The following is a 10275-nucleotide window of genomic DNA, read 5'->3' on the forward strand; positions in this document are numbered from 1 at the left end:
GGGCAGCTGAAATGCGCTAGCTGCTACGTTATGGAAACCATGATCACGGGAGCCTAGGACTGGGAACAACAGCAAGGACAACAACAACGGGCGTAAAGCAATGCGGGAAAAAGAGTCCAAGCACTGAGATTCTTTAACTGAAAGACAGAACTACCTGTTCAAAATGGTATTAGGAGTTGAAGGGGTCTACCCTCTATGAGGCAAAAAGGGTAGTGTGTTTGCATTCAGAAAAAGTAAGCACAATCTTATGGCACAAAGAACATTTCTGCTTCTTAGCACAGCAAACCCTTAACAGCCTTACATGCTGGTGAAATGTATCAGGCTGAGTTTTGAATAGAATAACTGAAAGTGCACTGATGATGCAAAACATGACATATTTCAGGACATTCTAGTCATAAACAGACTAGACTGCACATACTTTTAGACCAAATAAAATAGATAACATCTCAATTCTAAAAATATGCTTTTCACTCAAAGTCCCCAAAGTATTTTTCCTTTGTTTTCTCTATTTAATGACCAGGCATTCAAGCAAAATAATCTACTTTATGGAAAGAGCACAATCAAGAAATCCAGCATTATTATAGATGACCTCAAAATTCTAGAAAGTCTACTCTAGCCTTGACAGGTCACAGACAACTTCAGCTAGTGTTGAGGACAACTGAACTTGTGAACCAAAGTGGAAAAAAAAGTCTTCAAAATACTTTTAAAATTATCATCTGATTCACTGCTACAGTAAGTCACAGGAAGCATCTAGATTTAAAAAGAACAGAAAATTACTTGAATTGCTGGGAAAATCTGAAGGAATATAGATTAAGAATCTTTTATTTCAATAAATATACAACAAGGATACAAATATTAAAAATATAATTTTATTTCAGTACTTCAGTGTCTATGTGCCAAGTACTCATACTGCAATCCTTAATTAATACTGTCATTAGAAACTTTCAATTAATGACAGTAATAACGGAGCTTTATGTAGATCACATGCATAATATATCTAGATACCTCAAGTTTCATACATTACTAGTAAAAAGCCCATCAATAAAGAACAATCCAATAAAAGAACTGTTTGTGATGGTATTACCATACTTTTTAGGATTTGCAAAAAGTCTCTCTTCTAAATAACTACTAAAGGGTAGCTCAGGGTTCTAACATATTGCTGCAAGCTATAATGGTTATAACTGTTAATCCAATACACCTTTTATACAAACCCATAAACACACGAGTGGAAAAATAGCACAGATGTTCATCTCTAATGCAATTTCCATTCAATTTCCTAAGTGCAGTCCCTGTGTGCAAACTAGCTTAACGTTATGTTTAGCTTGCAAATTCTTTTAATAAATAATGAATGCAATAAAACTAGTAGATCAATGGCAAGCTGAGAAATCATAAAAAAGCCTTTTGTGCTCACGCTGTTGCCGATTTCAAACTTTAATCCAGCAACAGATCGATACTACTTTTTCTTCTTAACCCATCACATAAATAGCAGATAGACTAGATGTAGGTTAAATGCTGTTACCAGATATCAATTTCCAGAAACTTGATAAGATCAGACACAATTGCAATTGAACATTTTATACCTTAACGTACACACAACAGTATATACTGTTAAACATGATGCTTTAAGTCACTGCACAGTAATGCAGCTCACACTGTTCATTTGTCTTAGTTCTTATTTGGGGCAGGGGGAGGTGGTATTTATAAGTGACTCAAGAAAAGCTCTGACACAATATATTTTAGTGAGCAAAATGGGCTTAGCAGGTCAAGATGTACAGACAAGGAAACATAATCTCTCCCCACGCTTGCTAGTGACAGTAAACTTTGTATATACACACATATACATACACACACAGAACAGGAACACAGCTGCGCTACCAAAAAGAGAGGAAAGCAAGCAAATTCAAGTTTCACAGGGTTCAGATACTGGAAGCTTCCAGAGCAGACAGCAAAGCACATGAGTTAATAGGTATCAGTGTTTCTAACAGGTTGTAGAAAGACCTATTACTAAGTCACTTTGGATAACCACACTTTACCAAGACGGAAAAAAGATCAAAAGTGCATAGCCCCAAGGGATAGCTCTAATATCAAGCAGGATAAATCTAAATCACTGAGAATCATTGGTAACTAATGCGCTTGTGCTTGGTAATGCATGTTTAATCATAACGTATAAAATCTTGCTTTAGCTTACACCAAAAGAACATGTCACAGACTGCAAAAACTCTTAAGTTTCTTCACTATTTTTGTTGATGCTATTAGTGTCATTCTTGTAAAGAACCATTAAAACGTTGTATTTCCACACAAACACACGGTTTTGTTACACTGAAAAGTCACATAAAGAACTAGTCTCATCTAGTTTCTTTCACAGGTATTTCAATATAAAGATTTGAAAAAATTTGTTCATAGCTTCAATAAAATAAATAATTTCTACAACATACAGAGAAAAGATTAAAGATTCTGCATTCATTCAGAACAAAATTAGACCCAAAGATATTTTATTGCATCTTCAAACTGGCACTATATGCGCAGTTCTTTCATTGATATTTAACAGATTAAATAAACAAGAAAGGAAACCAAATGTAAGTTTTGGCAAATAGGTCCTACCTCTTAAGAGGAGGGCTCAGGTCCTCAAAATATCTGCAAGTTCTCTGCCCTTGCTCTTGCAAACGCCCAGTGGCAAAGGGGGCAGGTTCAGCTCAGCACTGTACTACCCCGATTTCAACACCTCTTTATGTTCATACTGACAAACTACTCCTATGTAGTGTAAATTCCAATCTATAAACAATGAAATAACCAAGCTACAATTCTTTATTTTCTACACAATTACTAAAACAGTAATTGCATAGAAAAAAAAAGTACTGGAGTAGGTAAATAATAATGTATCACTCTAAGGCCACTGCCATATAACCAAATATTTTCTAACTCAGTGATTTTTGCTTTGCTTTCCAGTTCTACCGAAGTTCATTTTCACCTGCCTTTAAAACAAGTGCATGCCCACACACAGACTGTGCATCCAGTAGTAGCCTGAGTGTGAGAATAACTCCACATCTACAGAGCTGGTCACTTCTGGAAGCTTTCTAAGTATTATGTTATTGCCACACATTGATATATTGGCCCAAGAAAGGCAAATGTGACAATGCTAAAGCCTGAACTCATTTGAATAAACTGAATTTCTATTGCATATATTGTTTCCTTTATCAAAATGAAACTACTGGAGCAAGAATACTGAGAATGCTAACATAAATCTAGCTCTGTTACAGCCAGTTTCTCCATTTTATTCTCAGAAGCCTTTAACAGAAAAAGTCAAAGTTTTTTCTGTTTTGGGGCAGATTAGACAAAGGGACATTCTCAATAATTTTTAATGTATTAAAACGTAACAGAAAAAACAGGTTTAAGCAAATGATTGACGCAAATTACAAGATCCTGTATCTTCTAAAGAAAAACGAGGAAAGCCACAAGTATTTTAATAAACACCAACAAAGGAAGAGCTAACAACAATTGTGCTCAACCTACTAGGGAACTAGATGTTCATTATTTGTGACAGACTACTTTACACTTTGTGCTTTTTCTTTTCTCTCCAGAATTTAAAATCGTTCCACAAAAATACATTAGAATCTCTTCTATGATTTGCATTCCACAGGTTCTACTTCACCAATTTCAGACCACACAGACCAGAAATTAATAGCTATCAAAAACTTTTCTAATAGATATGACACTAAATTCTCAGTAAGGATGGAAACATAACAAATTTTCCTACTTTGCATCTAACAGATGTTAAATCTGGACATGTTTAAATCCAAAAGAAACATGAATAAGAGAAAAAAATAGAAAAAAACTCCAAGAAACAAATTAAAAAAAAGTCTAGAAGCCTTACTTCAGCCTTTTATCAATTTGAACACAATGATATTCTATTTCTGGTAACACTTTTAACATGTCCTAGTCTTATATTATTTATTCGGATCATTCCTATTACAATTAATTATTAATGTTGAGAAAGTGGTTACTCTACCAAGGCACTAGCCTATGTTTAGATTTTAATATTGATCTCCCACTATTTTGGAATAATTAATCATTCCATATGAAACTCTGCATGTGTGACTTTGCTTTACAATGTGATCAGAAGTTTAGCATCTCCCCTACAGTAATTGCATGATTAAGTTTATATTTTGACCTATTGCTAAAGGCAATTTAGTTATTCTAACAGAAAGGGGAAAAGGGGATACCGCCACTTTAAAAGCTTCAATCTCTTTGACATTGCTGGCAGTGTATGGGAACATTAATGCATCTGTCATGATAACAAGCTAAGAATAACATCTAGACATCAAACCGAGCAGAGAATCCATCTGAAGTGATTCATTCAGATCTGTCTCATTGATTTATTAAACACAGGGCAACATCTGCAGCCTCACAGAGCCGCTTGGCAAAATTAATGCAAGATCAATTCAAATGGAAAAAAGTGCAAAAGAGATAAATCAAAACACAATTTGCATGCAGTTCCACAATCAGGCTTATTGGGTGCAAATGCTCAATTTCCCTCCCAAAGCAAATGAGTTTAAATGTTGTTTTATCTTTGTAGAATTGTGTGATTTGAAGTGACAGTGAAGAGTTCTGCAGGTTGAAATGGTGAAAAGAAAAAAGGAGAAGAAATGCTTGCATAGATCTTTTGAATATGCAACGAGAATATCATTAATACCTAATTGTTTAGCTTTTTGTCTTTGCTACAAAAACACAGTACTTTCTGTTGTGTAAGTTGCAGTAGAAAATTACATATGTATTATGCATACATACACATGCAGGAAACATACAAATTCTCCATTTTGGAGGAAAAGCATGTTACACTTCAAATGGAAAGCTCTATTACTATGAAAAGAGCAGAGAATTTTAATCAAGGTTTCTACAGATTAGATATGCTCCTGACAAAAACGTTACAGCATTTCTGTATTTTTTTTAAACAAGCATAGACTTTCAAGACGTCTAAAAGAAAGAGGGATTTTTCAAAAGTAAAATTAATTTGCTTGGAAAGTAAAACATTTCTTTCTGCATCTCTGACAGAATCCACTCTGCTAGCAATACCTCTCAAGAGAATGTTTTAAGTAAGTCACTCCTCCAAGGAAGAGGAGGAAACTGAAAAATTGATCATTTTTATTTTAAAGGTGCCACCACCTTCCAAATTCACAAGTTTGGCCAAGCCTGAATACATATGAAACATACACTCAGTTGAAGTAGTCTATCTAATCAGAAACCCACATTTAAAATCAATATACACAGAAGCTCTGTGCAGTGGTACATGACTGGATTGGTTTAATTATAATCTTGACATCATTCTCCTAATAGCAGACAGAGTATTGCTGACTATAGGGTGGCTTTTAATAGACAACATGACTAGACCCTCATTATCTCATAAAATAAAATGTCTGCATTTACTGCTTAAATTCATTTCTAAAGCCTTTTATTGTTTGTGAATAGCTGAAGTAATACAAAATATTAGCTTAACTGAATACTTTCAATCCTAACAAAAAATAAACCATGTACTGAAATACTCTTCTCTGGAAAGTATTCTCTCTCATGCAATATTTTACTTCTTATTCACAAAGTAATCCAGACCAATACTACCCTATCTCTGTGGCCACCAACTGTCAAATGTAGAGCTCCAAAAGAGTTTGATTATAGTCAAATAATTCTGATATTTAAGTATTGACACTTCTAACATCGTAAGAATATTCTCACTAGACTTACAAATTTAATTTTGAAACAAAATCTCATTTTAGTTTTCTGCTTTAAATAAACCCCACGTTTTACTACTAAAATTAAGCATTTGTTCCTTAAGTACTATTTCAAGATATTGCAAATTTATAACTAAATTTTGTAAATATGCTGTACTCATTATGCACTTAAAAATACTACTTGTAGAAAACCAAATGATTACTTTCATTTTACAGATATTCCTTACAAATTAGACTACATAATGATGCCTAATGATGATAGAAGTTAGGAACAATTTGTTTATATCTGTATGAAAGTTATATATACCATTAAAAAAATACCAAGGTCACAGATGCTAAATGCATGTAAATCAGTGTTAAACACACAGAACCGAAGCATAGGAAAACTCTTGCTTACAGGTACATTTCTCTGCTGTTTTCACAAGCTCTGTGGACAAACTCAACTAAAAATATATAACGCAACAGAGTATGCAGAAGAAAAGTAGAAATTGCTTTTCTTCAATTATATATCAATTGATAGTTGGTATTCCAATTAAAGTGTACACAGACATAAGAAAAGTTGATTTTTAATAGTCCAATAACATAAAAAACAATGATAGCCAATGTTCCTGTTGCTTTCCCAGGCAGTTCTCGTGTTTAATGTCAGCATTTCTACAGTACTGAAGCTATATATTTTTTCCTGTAATTTTTGATTTTTTACATATTTAAACATAGAAGAGTGACATACAATATTATGAGTTTAAAGTAATACTTCAGTCATGCAGATGAACAATACATATCCAAGGGTTTCATTTCAGAAGATCACTTTAAAAAAAAAAAAAAAAAACTTTACCTCTTAGGTGCAGAATTGAACTATATAGTTGCTAACAGTTTTAAAGTGTTTTTATTTGTTTGGTAAGATGCACTGCAGAGGTTCCCAGATTGGCTCACAAACGTGAGAATTGTACCATTCATGTATTCAACTGTTTTTGTTCAATATTCTCTACCGTTAAATATGGGCTGTTCAAGGAAAAACTCCTGTAAATTAGATGACAGGTTAAGCATATAATTAATGTGATAGAATACAAATAACATTGTTAAGCTACAATACTCGGAAAAAAGTTTCGTATGGACCAATAACATCATGCATTACATCTGAAGTCACAAACACAAAATACATTTGTATCACTAGGTTATTCCAAATACCAGTATTTTCAAAAGATAAAAACAAAAGTTAAGCAATGTGTTAATAATTTTTGTTTAATGTAATAGAACCAGCTATCCCTGAATAGGTAAATAAATAAATAAATAATGTTTTCACAGCTAGGTAAGAAGAGCTCGTGCTCACGCACATGCCAAACGTACTTTGAGAGTTGCGTCTGACCAGGGAGCCGAAGCACTTCTGCCCCATTAGATCCTCCCTCCGCAAACAACGCTCTTGCCGCATCTTCAACCTGGACTAGGTCTTCGTTCCACTGACTGCTCCTCTCAGACCCCCCAGGGCAGCACGCAGCGCCCGCTCCCCCTCTCCCCGGCCCTACCTCTCTGCCGTTCTTTGCATTACTTACTCCCTTTTTCCTCCCATGGCTGTCAGGGTTTAGCAAAGAAAATAAAAAGTTAAACATTTTAAACATTTAACACTTCTGCATTTCTTTATCTTAAATCATTGGTTGTAAGAGAGCAGAAATCTTCAACTGGTACCTGAAGTCTGCATTATCAGAGCAAAGCACGTATTCCTCTGAGGAAAACTTTGTCACAGTCACAGAAATCAAATAATAGTAACAATAAATAACCTCTTAAGGTCAACTTTTATGTCAGTCAAATTTCAGAAGCATTTCAGAGTGACATTTACAGGTTAAACGTGCCCCTTGCGGGAACTTCCACAGGTTTTAGGCAGCACATCAGCCTGCGAAGGCGCCCGCACTAGCGCGGATCTGCGACGGCAGCGGCTCCGGCAGCAGAGCCCGCAGGACACGCCGAGACACGCAGGCGGCCGCGGGGAGGTCGCACCGAAGCCGGGCACGAGCGGGAGCGGCGCGCAGGCCGCGGGGAGCCCCCGCGGGGGCCGCGCTCCCGCCAGCGTCCCCTCCTCAGGCAGCGACCCGGCGCAACAGCCCCGCTCCCCGCCGCGGCAGCGCCGCTCTGCTCCTGCCTGAGCTCGCAGCAGTAACGACAGGATCAGGCCCCGCGTTAGCGCGGGCAGCTAATGTCAGCTGCGCGGATGCTATTTCATAAATAAATAACCTGTACCCAACACGTGCAGTTCTGCGCAACCAGAATTAACAGCGCGTATGTTCACACGAAAGTAAAGTTATCAAATATCTGCGTGCTGCAAGTCCGACGTGGTAGTCAAAGTACTTGGAAACTACACATGCAAAGAAAGTTTCCTGCTAGGCTGGAGGCACGCGAAGGACGTGCGTGTCCCCGGAGGGGCACCGCTCTGCTAAGCCAGCGATGTCACCCGCAAGCACCCTCTCCCCCGGGCTGTTCCGTACTACCAGGTAGTTCTGTTCAGCCCCAGGAGGGTGTTCCCCCCCCCCCCCCCCCCCTTGGGTTGTTTATCAGACCATTAGCATTTCCAGAGGAAGACACCGCGAGTCGCGGGAAGGACTGAGGCCCCGGGCGCGGGGAGCCCGGCGGGGGCCGCTCCGGCCCCAGCAACAGTTTGCGCCCGGAGCGGGGGCCGCGCCGCCGGCACCAGCGCAGGGGCCGGCAGCCCAGGCTGCGGAAACACGCGGAAAAACTTTCTTTTATTCGTTTAAGTCAGGGTACACACAGAAGATACCGTAGATACCGTTTTTTTTTTTTTTTTTTAATTTAAGGACTGCGTTGGTGAAAAGTTTGAGCGCTCCCGCGCCTCAGTGCTGAACCGCGGGGCGGGCGCGCGGGCTCGGGGAACCCCGGAGAGCTGGTGGCGGCGGCACCGCCGCGGCTCCGGCTCCCCGCCGCGGGGGGCAGCGGGGAGACACCCTCCCTCTCCCCCCACCCCCGGCCCGGCCGGGCCCACGGGCCGCCCCGCCGCGCCTCCCACGCGGGACGCCGGGCAGGGCGGGCGCCGGCGCCGCCCCGGGACACCCCCCCCCCCGCCGCCGCTCCGCTCCCCCGGCGCCCGCCGGCCCCCAGCGGCCGAGGAAGAGCGAAGTTTTGCCACTCACCTCGCGTTGGTGCAGTCGTTGTACAAAGTTTCGAAGTCCTTCCTGGTGATGAGCTTGCAGCGGTTGACGCCGGGCTGGATGGCCCCCAGCCCCCGCAGGATGCGGACCTGCTCCACCGTGCACACCACGGGCGATATATCCAGCCGCTTCAGCTTGGTGTAGACCGTGTGCAGCCCTCCCACCAGGTGCTTGAGGAAGAGGTCGAAGACCTGCGGCAGGCAGATCAGCTCCTGCCCCTCCACGAGGAACGAGGCCACCTTCACCCCGTGCAGGTCGACCATCTTACACTCGTTGCCGCCGCCGCCGCCCGCGCCGGCCCCGCCGCCGCCGGCGGAGAGGAAAGTGTTGACGAGGCTGTTGGTGAGGCGCGGGGACTCGGCGGGGCTGGAGTACAGCGGGTCCGCGCGGAACAAGCCCGCCGGGCCCCCCGCGCCGCCGCTGGAAGTTGCGGCGATGACGGGCGGCGCGGAGACAGCCATGGCCAGCGTGGCTCCCCGCCGCGGCGCCGCTCGCCCCGGCGCCGCTCGCCTCGCGCGCGCTCTCGCCGCGCTGTTTGCGGTACTACTAAAAACAGAGCCGCCCGCCCGCCCGCCCACACGCCGCGGCCGCCCGCCGCTCGCCCAGGCCCCGCCCCGGCGCCGCGGGGGGAAGAGTGGCAGCGCCCCGCAGCCAATGCGCCCCGCCCGCCTCCAGCGCGGCCGCGCCGAGTGGCTGCCGGGCGGCGGGGTGGGGCGGGGCAGCGCCGGCCGCGGCACCTGGGCCGCGGGGCGTGAGGCGGCCGCGCCGCGCCGGGGCGAAGCGGCCGGACGGGCGGGCGGCCCCGGCGGGCGCCTGCGGCCGCCTCGCTGCGCCGCGGGCTGGGAAAGTTTGGGCGGCGGAGGCGGGGGGGTCCCGCCGCGCGCCTGCGGGGGGGCGAGGGCCGCCGCCGCGCAGCGAGGCGGGCGAAACACCTGCGGCCGCCGGGGCGGGCGGGGGCGCCGCGCTGCCGCCGTTCCTGTGAGGGGGCGCAGGCAGCGGCTGCGCATCGGCCCCGGTCGCGGCCAGCCCCAGCCCGCCGGAGAAGGGGGCGCCTGGCGCCAGCTGTGGCAAGGGAGAGCCGGGGAAAAACGCGAAAGTTGGCGAGCGTTCGCGAAGTCGTTTCGCGGGAGAGCAGCGCTTAAAACGCCCGGAGGCGACGGCAGCAGCAGCTGCGCCTCGGCGAGGCGGGCGGCGTGGATGCGCCCCTGGGCCTGCCTGGAGAGCGGCCTCCCGGGGCGCCGCGGCCCCTCGCCCGCGGAAGCCAAAGCCAGCGGCCGGGGAGCGAGGCGCGTCCCGCGTCTCCCTCACCTCAGCCAGGTCAGCTGGCACAAGATCTAAGTTGGCCCAAGTACTAAGCTCCCTGCTGCCCCTCTCCTTGACCAAGTGGGCCCGAAGGGCGATGG

The 10275-nt window shown here is 44.2% G+C and overlaps 1 protein-coding gene across 2 annotated transcripts in view; it reads right to left on the bottom strand.

Moving 5' to 3' along the window:
• The window catches only part of DACH2 (dachshund family transcription factor 2), a 324948-nt gene extending 315569 nt beyond the window's left edge, over positions 1-9379 (bottom strand). For both annotated transcript variants that reach the window (XM_062584850.1, XM_062584849.1), the window contains exon 1: positions 8855-9379. In XM_062584850.1, coding sequence (XP_062440834.1) covers positions 8855-9333 — 479 coding nt within the window. In that variant the 5' untranslated portion in view covers positions 9334-9379. The remainder of the gene's footprint in view (positions 1-8854) is intronic.
• Positions 9380-10275: the final 896 nt, after the last annotated feature.

Source organism: Rhea pennata, chromosome 11 (assembly GCF_028389875.1).
Source record: "Rhea pennata isolate bPtePen1 chromosome 11, bPtePen1.pri, whole genome shotgun sequence".
NCBI classification, from domain to species: Eukaryota; Metazoa; Chordata; class Aves; order Rheiformes; family Rheidae; genus Rhea; species Rhea pennata.